The 17,708-nt window shown below is 42.1% G+C and overlaps 1 protein-coding gene across 3 annotated transcripts in view; it reads left to right on the top strand.

Annotated features, from left to right (window-relative positions):
* Nucleotides 1-17,708, top strand: part of LOC130596229 (chromodomain-helicase-DNA-binding protein 9-like) — a 103,647-nt gene that overhangs the window by 46,568 nt on the left and 39,371 nt on the right. For all 3 annotated transcript variants that reach the window (XM_057403596.1, XM_057403598.1, XM_057403597.1), the window contains 9 exons: nt 1,116-1,184; nt 1,273-1,328; nt 8,978-9,095; nt 9,640-9,726; nt 10,924-11,061; nt 13,209-13,330; nt 14,502-14,745; nt 15,833-16,009; nt 16,678-16,821. In XM_057403596.1, coding sequence (XP_057259579.1) covers nt 1,116-1,184; nt 1,273-1,328; nt 8,978-9,095; nt 9,640-9,726; nt 10,924-11,061; nt 13,209-13,330; nt 14,502-14,745; nt 15,833-16,009; nt 16,678-16,821 — 1,155 coding nt within the window. The remainder of the gene's footprint in view (nt 1-1,115; nt 1,185-1,272; nt 1,329-8,977; nt 9,096-9,639; nt 9,727-10,923; nt 11,062-13,208; nt 13,331-14,501; nt 14,746-15,832; nt 16,010-16,677; nt 16,822-17,708) is intronic.

Here is a 17,708-nt window from a genome sequence, read left to right as displayed (position 1 = left end):
GCCTATGGGGTCTCTGCTTACTGAAATATTTAAAAAGGAAACTTCTCCCTTTTTTTGCCCCCTTTGGGTTTATACTTCACTGTTCAGCTTGTTCCAGCTCTGGTAATCAAACTTAAAATCGAGCCATACTAGGTAAATAAAGTTGCAGGAAAGAAGGGGGGGGAAGTGTTCATGAGAATTTAGGAGGAGTGCCAAAGTTGTAAGGGAAGAAGAAAGCTAGCATAGTTGGGAGCAAATTGGAAAAGAGGGAAGGTGACTCTTTACTGGAAGCAGCCTTTGAAGACTGGCTCTTTATCTCTGGAACCACATGTTCAGCCTTGGTAACCCCTATCTGTGTCATACCTAAGCCATGCTGAAATTCCCAAGCATGACCTTCTCTGCCTGATTCTGCAGCATGTTTGTTATCTATGGTCAGAGTAAACCTATTAAATTGACACATGCTGGTTTTGTTTTAATTTACTTTTTTAACATGCCTCCTAGAGTTCTTATTCATAGAATCGTAGAATAGTTAGGGTTGGAAAGGACCTTAAGATCATCCAGTTCCAACCCCCTTCCATGGGCAGGGACACCTCACACTAAACCATGTCATCCAAGACTCCATCCAACCTGGCCTTGAACACTGCCAGGGATGGAGCATTCACAACTTCCTTGGGCAACCCATTCTAGTGTCTCACCACCCTCACAGTCCTTTTCTTGTCACTACAGTCCCTAATGAGGAGTCCCTCCACAGCATCCTTGTAGGCCCCAAATGTGTATGTATGCTGAAATTCTGGTTATGTACACTGCATCAGATCAGCTCACAGCAGGGCATTCAGAGTGAGTCTGTGTCTGGAAAGCATCAATCACCATTGCTTGTACATTGTGTTTGGTAGGTGACCATCACATCTGATGCTCTTTGGAAGTGCCAGTCTTATTGTGCTTTAGCATGCCTTTATCTTTGGATATAGACCTGGCTTTTAAATTTTATTCCCAGAATGTTAAAGAGGATGTTCCTGGTAGAGGTCAAATTTGCCTTTATTGTTGATCTTCTACTTGTGCTTGAAGGTTTTAAGCCTGATCAGTTTGAATAGAGGGCATTTACTGCAATTTCTGTTATTGTTTTCCTGCATTTATAGGAAAATCCAAGTGAAGAAGATGCAGCAATTGTAGACAAAATCTTATCCTCCAGGGTAATAAAGAAAGAAGTAAGTGATTGTTATGGGATAAAATTGCTTATTTGAAAAAGGGGTTTGTATTTGTCATTTAACATTTCCCCTGAATTACTTTTCCTAGATAGCTGCTGGGATGACAGTAGAAACAGAAGAGTTCTTTGTAAAATACAAAAACTAGTAAGTACTAAAAAGTTTCATTGAGGTGTGGACTGAAATGATAAGTACTGTATACATGTTCTAAAGTTTTGTATTGTTGACAATTAATTTGTAACTAGATTTTGTCATCTTTTGATAGTTTTATTTACAAATTTAATCTTAAAAATGCTAAGAATCTGCATTGTATTCTTAATGATTCAGTCAGCTGATCGGAGCTAGCCTAGCTAGAGCCGCAGCCGGCACGCTTCAGTGACCGCGAGGGTCAACGGAGATTAGGAAAATCAGAGGGGAGAGCGCAGAGACATCGCGATTCCCAACATCTCCCGATCCCCGAAGCCCCAGGAGCCCTTGCGAGAGCGGCTGACGTGGCGGGGGGCGTTCCCACGGTGACGGTGACCACTCCCCTGCCGCTTGCCTTGAAAGAGACTCCGAGAGGGCAGCGGCATGTCACTGCCCACCGGGCGCAGGGAGGAACAAGCAGGTCGTGTTGCTGACCCTGTTGCTGGTGTCCCAGACTGCGGACCAATATGGTCGCCTCCAGAAAGAGAGCTTGCAGTAAGAAGACTGCAGCAACTCAGACAGAGACCCCGTCCCAAACCGTGGCTGTTCAGGTCTCTGGATGCAGGGAGTGCCAGAGCCTGCTGCTGCCGGGGGAGGGAGGACAGCATTCCACCTGCGTGAGGTGTGAGCAGGTAGAAGATCTGCTTAGCCTGGTGGCAAGACTTAAGGAGGAGGTTGAGATGCTGAGGACCATCAGGGAGTGTGAAAGGGAGATCGACTGGTGGAGTAACTCCCTGGCGTGCCAGTCGGAACGGTTCCAGGGAGATACCCCCCAAAAGGGGAAGGACCCCCTGCCTTCTCACACAGAGGGGGATGGCCCGAGGCAGCCCCTGCCCTGTAGCTGTTGCGCAGAGGTAGGGGACCAAAAAGGCGACGAGGGTTGGAAGCGAGTTCCAGTTTGGCGTCATGGGAAACCCTCCCCCCTTCCTGCCCTGCTTCCCCAGGTGTCCCTCCGTAATAGGTTCCAGGCCCTGGATCTTGAAGGAGAGGTAGGTGAGGATGTGGTGCAAGGCCAGCCTACAAGGCCACATAGGAAAAGGCGGTCGACTTTGCACCTCAAGACTGCCTCTGATAAGAAAGAAAGAAGGGTAATTGTAGTAGGCGATTCACTTCTGAGAGGAACAGAGGGCCCGATATGCAGAGTTGACCCTCATCATAGGGAAGTGTGTAGTCTGCCTGGAGCCCGGATCAGGGATATCACCAGGGCGCTCCCCAACCTGGTGCACCCGACAGACTACTACCCACTGCTGATCTTCCAGACAGGTGAGGGGGAAGCTGCTTCCCGCAGTCTGAGGGAGATGAAGAAAGACTACAGGGCCTTGGGGCGGATGGTGAAAGTCTGGGGCTCAAGTGTTCTTCTCCTCACTCCTTCCATCTTCCACTGATGATGTGGGAAGGAATGGGAAGATTCAGTCCATAAACGATTGGCTTCGAGACTGGTGCTACAGGCAGGGCTTTGGATTCTTTGATAACAGCTGGTTTTATAGGGCACCAGTCTGGACAATGACAAGTGGGAAAGGTTTATCTCACAGAGGCAAAAGGATGCTGGGGCACGAATTAGCAGGGCTCATTTGGAGAGCTTTAAACTAGATTCGAAGGGGGATGGGGTTGTAGCTGGGCTTGCCCCAGTGGGGCAGCGCTCCAGAATTAATGAAGACTGGGAGGCCTCCTATAATCCTAGGGTGAAATTGGTGTGCTCAGCTCGCTCCCTGGAATGTCTGTACACCAATGCGCGCAGCATGGGAAATAAGCAGGAGGAGTTGGAAACCTGTGTTAAGTCAGGAGACTATGATCTGGTGGCAATTACAGAGACGTGGTGGGACAGCTCACATGACTGGTATATAGTCATGGAGGGCTATGTCCTTTTCAGGAAAGACAGGCCAGCCAGGAGGGGTGGTGGGGTTGCCCTTTATGTACGGGAGCAACTACAATGCACCGAGTTCTGTCCAGGGACAGATGACGAGTGAGTTGAGAGTCTGTGGGTGAGAATTAAGGGGCAGGCTGGCAGGGGGGATACTGTTGTAGGTGTCTGTTACAGACCACCAGATCAGGGTGAGGAAGTTGACGAGGCCATCTACAGGCAGCTGAGAGTGGCCTCACAGTCACAGGCTGTGGTTGTCATGGGGGATTTTACCTTCCCTGATGTTTGCTGGAAGGACCACTCAGCAACCCAGCCACAGTCCAGGAGGTTCCTCCAGTGTATGGATGATAACTTCCTCATGCAAATGGTGGAGGAGCCAACCAGGAGAGGAGTGCTGCTGGATCTCATCCTCACTAACAAGGAGGGTCTGGTCGAAGCAGTAAGGGTTGAGGGCTGCCTTGGTTGCAGCGACCACGAGATGGTGGAATTCAGGATCTTGTGTGGTAGGACCAGTAGAATAGCAAGTAGAACTGTAACTCTGGACTTTAGCAGGGCAAACTTTGGCCTTTTCAAGCAATTGCTAGGGGAAATCCCATGGGCAAGGCTGCTTGAAGGTAAAGGGGCCCAAGATAGTTGGTTGGCATTCAAGGATTGCTTTTTCCGAGCTCAAGATCCGAGCATCCCGACACGTAGGAAGTCAAGGAAGAGGGCCAGGAGACCTGCGTGGCTAAATAGGGAATTGCTGGGTATGCTCAAGTGGAAGAGGAGAGTTTACAGGTCATGGAAGGAGGGGCTGGCCGCTTGGGAGGAATATAAGGCTGCTGCTAGAGGATGTAGGAAGGCAGCTAGGATGACTAAGGCCTCCTTAGAATTAAACCTGGTGAGAAGGGTCAAGGACAGCAAAAAGCTTTTTCAAATACATGGCAGATAAAACTAACACCAGAGGCAATGTAGGCCCACTGATGAACGGGATGGGTGCCCTGGTGACAGAAGATACAGAGATGGCAGAGTTACTGAATGCCTTCTTTGTCTCTGTCTACTCTGCCTCAGGCAGTCCTGAAGAGCCCTGTACCCCTGAGACCTTAGATGAAGTCAGGTCAACGGAGCCGTCTGCCTTAGTCGATGAGGAATGGGTTAGAGACCAGTTGAGCAATCTGGACATCCATAAATCCATGGGTCCAGATGGGATGCACCCGCGGGTGCTGAGGGACCTGGCGGAAGTCATTGGTAGACCACTCTCCATCATCTTTACCAAGTCTTGGGAAACGGGAGAGGTGCCTGAGGACTGGAGGAAAGCAAATGTCATTCCAGTCTTCAAAAAGGGCAAGAAGGAGGACCTGGGTAGCTATAGACTGGTCAGCCTCACCTCCATCCCTGGGAAAGTGATGGAACACCTTATCCTTGGTGCCATCTTAAGGCATATCAAGGATAAGAGGGTTATGAGGGGCAGTCAACTTGGCTTCACCAGGGGGAAATCATGTTTGACCAATCTCTTAGCCTTTTATGAGGAAATAACACGGTGGATGGATGATGGCAGAGCGGTGGATGTGGTCTACCTTGACTTCAGCAAAGCATTTGACACAGTCTCCCACAGCATCCTCACAGCTAAATTGAGGCAGTGTGGTCTGGATGATCAGGTAGTGAGGTGGACTGTGAACTGGCTGAAGGAGAGAAGCCAGAGAGTTGTAGTCTATGGGGCTGAGTCTAGTTGGAGGCCTGTAACTAGTGGAGCGCCTCAAGGGTCGGTACTGGGACCAGTATTATTTAATATATTCATCAACGATTTAGATGAGGGAATTGAGTGTACTATCAGCAAGTTTGCTGATGACACTAAGCTGGGAGGAGTGGCTGACACGCCAGAAGGCTGTGCTGCCATCCAGCGAGACCTGGACAGGCTGGAGAGTTGGGCAGGGAATAACTTGATGAAATATAACAAGGGAAAGTGTAGAGTCCTGCATCTGGGCAGGAACAACCCCAGGTTCCAGTATAGGTTGGGGAATGACCTGTTAGAGATCAGCGTAGGGGAGAGGGACCTGGGGGTCCTAGTGGAGGACAGGATGACCATGAGCCAACACTGTGCCCTTGTGGCCAAGAAGGCCAATGGCATCCTGGGGTGTATTAGAAGGGGGGTGGTTAGTAGGTCGAGAGAGGTCCTCCTTCCCCTCTACTCTGCCCTGGTGAGACACTCCTCAGTTCTTGATGTTGGAAATATAAGCACATTTTTAATTCTATACATGTGAGTAATTTCATTAGATTCTTGCTAATAAATGTGATTTTTGTGAGACTCTGGATTCACATGTTTCTGGAAACCATTTAACTCTTGTTTTCTGAAAGGGTAAAGCCTGTCTTTTCATCTGTGAATGAGTAATACCCAACAGTAGCTCTTCTTTATTTCTGTCCTATCTTTAGAAAGCTTAAAAAGGATGAAAACATTAAAAAAGGGGTGTGAAGGAAGGATTATCTGTACTTCTGTCAAACCAATCTGACTTCAGAAAGGCTCGCTTGGGATGCAGTTAAATGTGTTGGTAGAGGTGCTTGGGATGCAGTTAAATGTGTTGGTAGAGGTGCTCATGCTTCCTTTGACTATATTACTTTGTGCTTCTCTCCCAACCGAATCTGATGATCTGTTCCTTTTTGCCATAGGCTCTTGATGCTCCTCACTGATCTTTTAATGGGCACAGCTATATAGTGCAGCAATACTTGTGAAGAGATGATCACATGTAGTACACAACAAAGATCCAATATATTAAGTATATCTCTGGGCAGTTTCTGATAGAGGTGTCAGATATTCAAATTGATTTATTTAAGCTCACTTTAAATATACTTGTTTCTCTTCTTAGGACGCATGCAAGAAATTTGTGAATCCATAGAGTTCTATGGATCCCAGCGCAAAAACACTGCTTTAATTAGATGCTCCAAAATGATTATTTGGAGGAATAAATAATAGAATCATAAAATAGTTAGGGTTGGAAAGGACCTTAAGATCATCTAGTTCCAACCCTCCTGCCATGGGCAGGGACACCTAACACTAAACCATGTCACCCAAGGCTCTGTCCTTGAACACCGCCAGGGATGGAGCATTCACAACTTCCTTGGGCAGCCAATTCCAGTGCCTCACCACCCTCATCGTAAAGAACTTCCTCCTTATATCTAACCTAAACTTCCCATGTTGAAGTTTTAACCTGTTACCCCTTCTCCTACCACTACAGTCCCTAATGAAGAGTCCCTCCCCAGCATCCTTGTAGGCCCCCTTCAGATACTGGAAGGCCGCTACGAGGTCTCCACACAGCCTTCTCTTCTCCAGGCTGAGCAGCCCCAACTTTCTCAGCCTGTCTTCATATGGTAGGTACTCCAGTCCCCTGATCATCCTCATGGCCCTCCTCTGGACTTGTTCCAACAGCTCCATGTCCTTTTTATGTTGAGGACACCAGAACTGCCCACAGTACTCCAAGTGAGGTCTCACGAGAGCAGAGGGGCAGGATCATCTCCTTCGACCTGCTGGCCAGGCTTCTTTTGATGCAGCTGAGGATACGGTTGGCTTTCTGGGCTGCAGGCGCACACTGCTGGATCATATTCATTTTCTCATCCACCAACACCCCCAAGTCCTTCTCCATGGGGCTGCTCTGAATCTGTTCTCTGCCCAAGCTGTGGGTGTGCCTGGGATAGTCCCGACCCACGTGTAGGGCTTTGCAGTTGGCTTGGTTGAACTTCATGAGGTTGGCATCGGCCCACCTCACAAGCGTGTCAGGGTCCCTCTGGATAGCATTCCTTCTCTCCAGCTGTCCTGGGTTCATCAGTAGCAGTCATTTTCCTCAGTCTTAGTACCTGGTGCAGTGCTGTGTTTTTGACTTTCAGCCTGGGAACAATGCTGATAACACCAATGTTTTTAGTTGTTGCTAAGTAATGTTTACTCTGACCAAGGACTTTTTGAGACTCATGCTCTGCCAGGGAGGAGGGGAAGTCGAGAGGAAGCAGAGACAGGACACCTGACCCAAACTAGCCAAAGAGGTATTCCATGCCACAGCACCTCATGCCCAGTATATAAACTGGGGGCAGTTACCCGGAAGGGCTAGATGATAATCAGGTCGGGCTGGGTATCGGTCAGTGGGTGGTGAGCAGCTGTATTCTCTTCCCTTGTTATTCCCCTTATCATTATTATTATTATTGGTGGTAGTGGTAGTGTTTTTGTGTTATACCTTAGTTACTGGACTGTTCTTATCTCAACCTGTGGGAGTTACATTATTTTGATTCTTCTTCCCATCCCTCTGGGAGTGAGGAGTGGGGGGTGGGAGGTGGGAGGGGGGGGGAGTGAGTGAGTGGCTGTGTGGTTCTGGGTTGCCGGCTGGGCTTAAACCACAACAGTTCTTTGTGGCACCCAGTGTGGGGCACAAATTGTTGACATAACGACAGATCTGACCAGAGTGTGTCTAGTCCTATTTGTGATAAACATTCACTGTTTTGGATTAATAGTCACATGTCACAATGCTGATTTATTGGCTCTCAAAGTTGTTGGTCTTGATCTCACAGTTTCAGCATGTTTTTCCTTACTTACAGCTGGTATTTGCTGGTTTAGTGTTTATCGGCTGGGGGGCCTGGGCTAAGGTTCTTGTTTCGCTGTGCTTTATGGTAATGACTTGTAATACGATCGACTCATTGATCATGAAACTGATCTGGTTTGCATTCTCAGTGTGGTCATCACCTCTGTACTTTGGGAGGTATATAATAGTAGTGATTAGCAATTACACATCTTTTTTTTCCTCCTCGTGTGGTCAGCCTATGAAGGAGACATTTCCTTACCTTCCCAGCCCCCACACCAGCCTATTTACAGCATCAATTGAGAGTTCTGAAGGTTTTGAATGTCTTTTGGGTACCCTTGAGACTTTCCTGCTGATTGTGATGGGGATCGGCATGTTGGCACACATACAGACTGTGTTTTACCCATGACCATTTCGTCTGATCTCAAAAGTTAAGCAGAGTCAGGTTTGGGTCTTGTCTAGGGGTAGATGACGTTATAGGAGGACCAAGAGATTTTTCCCGAGGCTGGACAGTCATGAGTTGCAGGGTGTGTGCGATAGTATGGGCAAATATCTAGGCCAGTGGGCCCCTCCAGTGCTTTGGAGCCTCACCACTGAACAAGTGCAAATTTAAGAAAAATTAGTAAAACACTTAAAGGAGGTGTGTTGTCATACCAGAGTGGGACAAATCATGGCAATGTGCTGGGCCTTGGCCTATGCTTACAGAGCCCTGTTCAACACTATCCAGAGCCTTCAAAGGGAAAAAAATGTCTCTGGATCCAATGGCAAGGTAACAGACAACGCAGCTACTCCAACTCCAAATACAGCAGCTACACCAACCCTAGTGACAAGTACAGCAGGATCATTATCAACTGAACCACACAGCTCGGTGTAATGGGCAAACTTGCTGAGGGCGCATTCAGTCCTGCTGTCCATGTCACCAGCAAAGATGTTGAACAAGACCGGTCCCAACACTGATCCCTGAGGAACACCACTCTTTACTGGTCTCCAATAGTACATTGCTCCGTTGACCACAACTCTTTGCATGCGTCCATCCCAGCCAATTCTTTAGCCACCGTTCTTTGATATTTTTTTTTCAGTGAATTCTGTCTTACATGATAAAATATTCTATTTTTAGTGAAATTCTGCTTTATAACATAGTTTTTTTTACCTGTGTATTAAAAATTGATAATAAGCTTTTGTTTTTGCTAATACATTAATCTCTATTATTTTAGCTCTTATCTTCACTGTGAGTGGGCCACAGAGCAACAGCTTTTAAAGGATAAAAGAATCCAGCAGAAAATAAAACGATTCAAACAGAGGCAAGCACAAAGAGCTCACTTTTTTGCAGATGTGAGTATGAAATAGACAACTAAATAAGCTTTATTCTTTGTAAAATTGTAATTAAGAGCTTGCTTTCAAGTAGACCAGCTGCATGTTGAGCAGTAAAAATTAGCCATTGGGGTTGTGGTTTTGGTTGCAGCATATTGGTGGAGTTTTTTATTTTTTGGTGTTTTTTTTTTTGTTTAACATAATTGTAAGAGCAAGTGTTCTGGAGGCACTGGACTATTCTGACATGCATGGTTTAAAATTGGGACTGTTTGGGTAACTGCTTAAAAGTGTTAAGGAGGGGAAGATTATGTTAGTAAGACTTTCCCAATACAGCACTTAATCCCTAAATGACTGTGTTTTCTATTCTAATGTCAGATCTCTCTTCAGTGTCTGTTGCCAAAAAAAAAATGGGGGGAGGGGATGGGGGGAATATGTTTTAAGGTGTGTGCAAAAGCCTCAGTAGTTTCCGACTGCCAGACTCATTTTTTGCATGATGAGACTCTGCCATATACCAGCTTTTTTTTTTTTTTTTGTCTCTACTGATTTTATTAATCTTGCATTGCAGATGGAAGAAGACCCTTTTAATCCTGACTATGTTGAAGTAGATCGGGTATTAGAAGTATCTGTTTGTGAAGATAAGGATACTGGTGAGGTAAATACATCTTGAATCAAGTCAAGAAGATACATCTCCAAGTAGTGACTGATAATAGTGATTTTTAGCAGATTTCAGAGTAACACCTTAATGATTTTGAGCTTCCATAATATTTTCTAATGAGACAATCTTGTCTTTTCTTATGCTAGCCATGTATTTTGAAATAGAAATCAGAGTTCATTGGCTTATATTTTTATTGGTATTAGTAGGTCATAGTAGACAAAGCTTGGGTAGTTACTGACATAAAAGTGATGTCTGAGAATTGCCTTGTGAGTTCTGATGAAAGGCAATCCCATGCGCTGTCCAGTCTGATAGTGACAGGGGTCACTGAAAAAAGCACCAGGGAAGGGGTGGTTCCCTGATCACTATTACGAAACAGAAAACAGAAAGGCAAATCAATTGCCAAAATTCAGAAAGTCTGAAGCAGAGAAGGAATACTGACAGTTGTTGATTAAGTCTATTGGAATAGCTATGATGCTTATTTTGTTCTTCCAGGCAGCAAACCAAGCAGATTTTTATCCAGCGATTTCTGCATTAATCTTCCTAAAGCAGGGTAGAGGGTTGAAATTATTTTTCATTGTATGCGGCAGATTTGCTATTATTACACTTTTTAGGAAATAATGTATTGTTGTCATAAGACTTTCCCCAAGATCTTGAAAGTTCACATTTTATTTCATTTTAATTTTTTTTTTTTACTGATTCTAAATAAGGTAATCTGCTTAGGTTCCATCTTTTGAGGCTTTTCCTAAATTCCAGCTGACTTGTAAAGCTTTTTCTTTTGTTGAGAAGACTTCTGTGTTAGGAACTTTCTCAAGTTCTTTGTTTTGGTCTTAGGTAGCCTGATTTGGAGAGTAGAGGAAATGTTCTGGGTGGCACCTCTCTAGTCCAGTAAATTCTAGTTTGTAAAAATGGGGCAAACATCACAAATGTAGTAATTTATCTTTTCCTAAGAATTAGATTTACTTGTGGGTATGTGGGATTTTCAAGTATTCCAGGGGTCTACAACAAGTGGCAAGAGTATGAGAAGCCAAGGTTAAGTAAGTAGATAACAAGAATATATACCCAGTATTTTAAATAGTATCAGAAATGTGCTTCTGTTCCCAGCTCTCATGCAAGGTAGCTACTCAAATACTAAGGCATACTAACAGTCTGTATACTAAATTAAAAGCTGATAACATTCAGAATTTTCTTCTGCAGCCTGTTATTTACTACTTAGTAAAATGGTGTTCATTGCCATATGAAGACAGTACATGGGAGCTGAAAGAAGATGTAGATCAAGCAAAAATAGAAGAATTTGAACAATTGCAAGCTTCCAGGCCTGACTCCAGGAGACTGGTAAAATTATATCTAATTTACTTGTCTGTCTTGGCAAATTGGATATGGTTTTCCCAACTTTAGGCTTTTGTGTTAAAACATAAGGCTTATTGGCATTCTGTGTAAAGGATTTCTGTGCCTTGTTACCTAGGAATAACGATATTTTCAGGTAGGCATAGATAAAATTCTCATTTAATTTGTTACTCTGTTAAAAAACAAATGTTTACGAAAAAATATTAAATGCTAAACTTTGAGTGATGAGCAGTATATTGAAACTGACTATCATAGAATCTAAACGGTTTTAAGACAAGGAGAAAACAGAATAAAGTATAAACATCCTTTAGAGAACACAGTTAAGTCTTGTGCTTTGACACTGAAGGAAATTGGCAAACGAGATCTGTCAAGCAGATTCTGTAATTACTTCTTGCTTTTATTTTTCCTCTTGTCATAAAGGGCTAGCTGAAAGGAAGAAAAATGCACCTAATAAGGAAATGTGTTTTATCTTTAAATTATCAGTTTTCTGTCTCATAGAGCAGGAGAAAACAAAATAGTTCTATTTGAAGCCCTGTATGTCATTGTCAGAGTGAGACGTGTGTCCTGCGTGGTGTAGTACCACACTTGGTCTGACTTACTTATTTTACATAACTGAATATGCACAGTGTTCTGATTTGTAGGCTTGTATTTTAATATTTTTTTCCGTCTATGGGCAATGACAGTCACAATTAATGTATTCTTATTATACTTAATTCATTTTTCTAGTGTTTATTTTAAATTCTGCCATTTTGGCATGTGGAAAGAAGGGCTTTTATACTTCTCTGTTGCCATATTTGGCTTTGAGAAAAAAAGTGCACCTGTACAACTGACAGTCATTTTAGCATCAGCAACAAATATTTTCTGTTCCAGGCTCCAGCAACTACAAGGAAGTGTTTGCTGACAGCAGCCCTGCAAGCAGGAGCCTGGCTGCTCCTGGTGTGGGGGAGTGGACAGATGGGTGCTTTGGGAGAGGGGAGGAAGCCACAGCTGCTGGGGAGGGACAGATACTGCTGCTCAGAGATGGGTCTCAGGTGATGTTGACATTGGCAAGAAAGAGGTACAAAATTCAGAGCTGGGCAGATAAGGCCACATGAGTCTAGAGTGAATGCAAGCTTTTATAAAAACTGAGAAATGGGGGGGAGTGCAGCTGATCATGACAGCTTGTAACTAAAAATATTTTTGCTCGAATGTGTGGGTTTGCTCAAGGTACAAAGCAGAAGCTATCTGAAGAGAGTGTTTTCTGCTGGAATCCTACCTAGTATAAATCAAGACCTTCATAATTTCTCTAAGTTCCCTGCTAAGCTTATGGCCAGCCAGTTTAGTCTCCAGGCTTGGGAACTAGTGTGTGTTTGTGTATATTTATATGTAGCTTCTCAGCTTTCCTTTAGCTTGCTAGGGACATTATGATGATGTGCCTTGATACTGTTATGGTCTATTTTGTCATGTTCTTTGCATCATGATATTGTGTATGCTTATACTGTCTTTCATCTGATCCCTTGGTGAAATCGATTCAGGGAACTAAACTGCTCACAAGTCTACTTGTTTATGTTCCAGTTGTTGGCTTCCTGAATTGGCTGTGAGATTGAGTGATCAGCAGTGACCAGGTCAAGTGCTGAAAGGAAAGGGCAAGATCATAGTAACTGTGTAGATTGCCCAAATGGCTTCAGAAGGATAGTGTCAGCATCAAGAGTTACTCAGACTTTGGGGATTTTGGTAGTCCCAGTTACTCAGACTTTGGGGATTTTGGTAGTCCCAAATACTTGGTTAGCTCTGGCTGTAGGACAGCTGTTCTTAGAGCTTACAAAGTGAAACTTCATAAATTCTTGAAGCTTCTTGTGTAAGTGAATTAGTGTTTCAAATTACCAGTGCCAAGCTATTTGCATTCTTAGTTTTAGAAATTAGTTGCTTGATATTATTATAATAGGGTATTAAATTAATTTTCAAAGTGTTACTTTAGAGAAATACAAATTTCAGGTTTCCACAAACTAGCAATTAGTAAGCAATGTTAACACCTTCCCAGTTTTAAGGTTGAATTGTAAGTCTAAGTTGTTAACACTTTGGAAATAGTGGGTTTAAAAGTTCTTGAAAAATAAAGCATTTACCAACTTGCACATGTATTAATCTTTCCCTTAAAGGACCGACCACCTCCAAACTCCTGGAAGAAGATAGAACAGTCCAGGGAATATAAAAATGGCAATCAGCTCAGGGAATATCAACTGGAAGGACTTAACTGGCTCCTATTCAACTGGTACAATAGGTATATCTATGGAATGGTTTTTAATGTAAACTTTAAACCATATGGGGTGAATCATTATTACTGGGGATGAATCAGTTTTAGTTAAATTTATCTTAATCTCTCTGCTCATAGCTAAAAGGGTGTAACTGGAAAAAAATCTATTCCTTTGGGTGTACAAATATGTTTTTAAGATTTGCTTTGTTATTCTCGTTGATAAAAGACTAAAACTAACCTAACTGAAAATAAATTTTCAAGACCTATGAGGAAATTAAAATAAAAGGCAACTTCCACCAAAGTACAAGCTTTCAGAATTTTTGGAACAACTAGGAAATATTTGCATATTTCAAAATGATTTCTAGAATTAGTTTGTATTCCAAATAAAGTTACTTTCTTCAAAATTAAGTCTAGTAAATAATTGTATTTTCTGTGTTGTCAGCTAAAGTTAATTTTTGTTAAACAATGCTATGATACATTAACAGGAATATAAAAGCTTTCAAGATTGTTTTTTTCCCAGAACAGTGTATTTTCTCTGTATGTAAATTGGATTTCTATTCATGAACATAGGTTATGTCAGTGAGCATACAATTTCACCATACAATTTGTTTTAATTCTTAGTCAAGCACTACATAGCTGTGTGAGCATGTGTGCAAACAGCTTGAAGGGCTGGAATGTATGGCTGAGGGTGAGCACCTAGTGGTACTTCATGTAGTAATTTGATTATATGCATCTGTCTCAGTCCTGAAAACAGGAAGGGAAATTTGGCAGTGATGCTATAATGCACTCCTTTTATGTGAGTGTAGCTGGGATACTTTCCATCTGTGACTTTTGGGGAATCTTCATTAATTTCTAGCAGTTTTGTCAAGGTGAGTGTACATGTACGAAATCTGATTGATTTGAAATCCTTTAATTAGGGCAGATGTAGCTTCAAAACAATACTTTTCAAATCTTTTTCTAGGAAAACCTCATAGAACACTCTATTCTCAGTTTTTTGACAGCAGTAAACATGATTGAAAGCTTGTGGTTTTGTATACTGAGTTCATTCTTTCACCATAACCAGGGAACCTTTGCAAGCATCTTTTACAGTGCTCCAATTTTGACTGTTTGACTTTGATTTTATAAATTGTCCATTTGAATAACAGCTTTAGTGTCTTTACTTTCTCTGATGCTAATCACAAATATATTTTGTTTTCAGGCAAAACTGTATTTTAGCAGATGAAATGGGTCTTGGCAAAACCATTCAGTCAATTACATTCCTCTATGAAATCCTCCTGGCTGGTATAAGAGGGCCTTTTCTAATCATAGCTCCGCTTTCCACCATAACAAACTGGGAAAGAGAATTTCGCACGTGGACTGACCTTAATGTTGTAGTGTATCATGGAAGCATGATCAGCAGGCAGATGATTCAGCAGTATGAAATGTACTTCAGGGACTCACAGGTAATGTAATGACACTTGTATGCTGTAACTTACCCAAAACCTGTTTCAGGTAGTAGTAATGAAAGCAAACTTTACATTATCCATACATATGTCTTAGTGAAGGTCATTTTACATCCCGTGATGTGTTTTTCAAGCTTTTTACATATCAAAATCTTGAACATATCCTTACTGAGCTAATTTTGTGGAAGTGGTTGCAGCAAGGTATATATTATTTTGGGATGGTGAGTAATTTTGCAATTGAATAGCAGTGATGCTGTTACTCATTGTGGAGATGGAAGTGTACACAGATGGTTGCAGTTGAGTCCTGAATATGAAGAGCAGCGAGAACAAAAATACAGCCAATTAAGCTCTACGTTACTTTTATGTAGCTGTTGATTTCCTTTTTCCTAGCTTTGTCTGTGTACAGTTTGCTTTTCTACCTGAAAAACTTCACATTAAATGGCATGAAATCTGTGTTTTTCCCCCATTCTATATATTATGTATAAACTTTTTTTAACCATCACTATATTTCTACAAAATTGATAATGCTGCAAACTTTTTTTTAAGTAGTGCTAAATATTAAAATGGCATTTGTTTCTCCAGTGACTTATTGTATACTGCCTTTTGAAGGCCTTTACATATTCTCTTTGTCAGATGACCCGAGTTGAGTAAGTTGGAGGAAAAGTGTTCATTTAGTCCTCAGGTGATACTTTCATTATTTACTGTATAAGTGATAAATGTATTACTGTCATATATTTTGATTGACAGGGTTTTTCCTGTCAGTCTTTCAGATTTTCCCAGGGTTAAAAATGTGATACTATCTATATACACCTTTTTGAAACAGTTTTATTAGATGGTTGTATCTGTAATTTAAAAGTGCTTAACATTTTATTGTTGGTTACATAATATTGGATTTATGGCTATGGATAATTACTCATTAGTATTAATTACAGAGTTATGGAGATGAAATAAATGTATATGGGATGACAAAACAATTTATAATGTAAAATCTGATGTCTGGCTCTTGATAAAATTTCAGCAACAAAAATCTTTAAATTGAATAGATTCAAGGTAATGTAACAACTTCTATGTGTTGATGAATCTCTAGGGATGTATCATTCGTGGTACCTACAGATTCCAAGCCATTATCACAACTTTTGAAATGATTCTTGGTGGGTGTCCAGAGTTAAATGCCATTGAATGGCGATGTGTTATTATTGATGAAGCTCACAGACTGAAGAACAAAAACTGCAAACTCTTGGAAGGACTAAAATTAATGAACCTTGTGAGTAACCATATTTCACTTTTGGGGTTTGATTCCAGTTAAGTACAGTACAATAATAAATCATAAGTTTAATGTAATTTTTTGTGCAGTAATTAATGTTTAAAAACATGGAAAGTATTTTAAACAAGTTTTCTAACAATAAAAGCAAGTAGTAAAATGTCAAACAGAATTATTATCTAGTCCTGTAGTTAAGGTTTCATTTGATGTAGCGAAAGCTTTTTTAAAAGCGGATACAACCATGAATCTTCAGGCTTTTGGTGCATTACTAGAAGATCCACCATGACGAGTTTTGCATTGCGCATTTGATTTCATTCTTACTTTGATACGCTTGTTGCTACATGTTCTCAGTAGTCATCTTACTTGCTTTTTGATAAATGCTTAGTGTGTATATTTTAACCACAATAGAGAGGATTATACATGTGTGACTGTTACAGGAAAATTTGTAGTGTTCAGTCATTTCTTCATTACCGATGTAGGAAGACAGGATTTAATAAAAAGCTAGTAGAAAATACTTAACTGTTGTTCCTGATAAATCTGTTCAACTGTATTATCTGTGTACTTACTGACATGTAGAACTGGTATTTTCATGTTCTGAAACTGAGACTTAACACAAAAGTTTTTGCAAATGTGTGCACATACGGTCATAGGAGTTTTGTTTCCTTTTGTAGGAGCATAAAGTGCTGTTAACAGGTACCCCTCTGCAGAACACAGTAGAGGAATTATTCAGCCTCCTTCATTTTCTTGAACCTTTGCGTTTTCCTGCTGAATCTACATTCATGCAAGAATTCAGAGACCTTAAAACAGAGGAACAGGTATAGCATGTTGCATAAGTTCATTTTGAGCTTCAGTGTGCAAGAGTGACTTCCTCAAAGGGAAAACTTCTGTTTTGGATATTAAATGTTATTGCTCCCCACATACTCCCTATGAGATCTTTTGTCATGTGATTTCTCTGAACTTTGCAGGCAGTAGAAATCAGTTAAATATGATATTTTATATAAAAGAATTAATTTGGGGGGCCAGTATTTTAGATTTGGCAACTAGTGAGAATAATAAAAAATTGAAGCTTTCTGGCTTAAGAATCATAGATTAGTTAGGGTTGGAAAGGACCTTAACACCATCAAGTTCCAACCCCCCTGCCATGGGCAGGGACACATCACACTAAACCATGTCACCCAAGACTCCATACAACCTGGCCTTGAACACTGCCAGGGATGGAGCATTCACAACTTCTCTGGGCAACCCGTTCCAGTGACTCACCACCCTCACAGTAAAGACCTTCCTCCTTATATCCAATGTAAACTTTCCCTGTTTAAATTTGAACTCGTTACCCTTGTCCTGTCACTACAGTCCCTAATGAACAGTCCCTCCCCAGCATCCTTATAGGCCCACTTCAGATGCTGGAAGGCTGCTATGAGGTCTCCACACAGCCTTCTCTTCTCCAGGCTGAACAGCTCCAATTTTCTTGGACCGTCTTCACACAGGAGGTGCCCCAGTCCCCTGATCATCCTTGTGGCCCTCCTCTGGACTTGTTCCAACAGTTCCATGTCCTTTTTATACTGGTCACGCTCCTTTTAATGCAGCCCAGGATATGGTTGGCTTTCTAGGCTGCAAGCACACACTGCTGGCTCATGTTCAGTTTCTCATTGACCAACACCCCCAAGTCCTTCTCTGCAGGGCTGCTCTGAACCTCTTCTCTGCC

Source organism: Pezoporus wallicus, unplaced genomic scaffold (assembly GCF_028554395.1).
Source record: "Pezoporus wallicus isolate ANWC-B61680 ecotype Strahan unplaced genomic scaffold, APGP_CSIRO_Pwel_v1 contig_7903, whole genome shotgun sequence".
NCBI classification, from domain to species: Eukaryota; Metazoa; Chordata; class Aves; order Psittaciformes; family Psittacidae; genus Pezoporus; species Pezoporus wallicus.
Note: the sequence above shows the minus strand (reverse complement) of the source record. Positions and strands in the feature narration are given on the sequence as shown.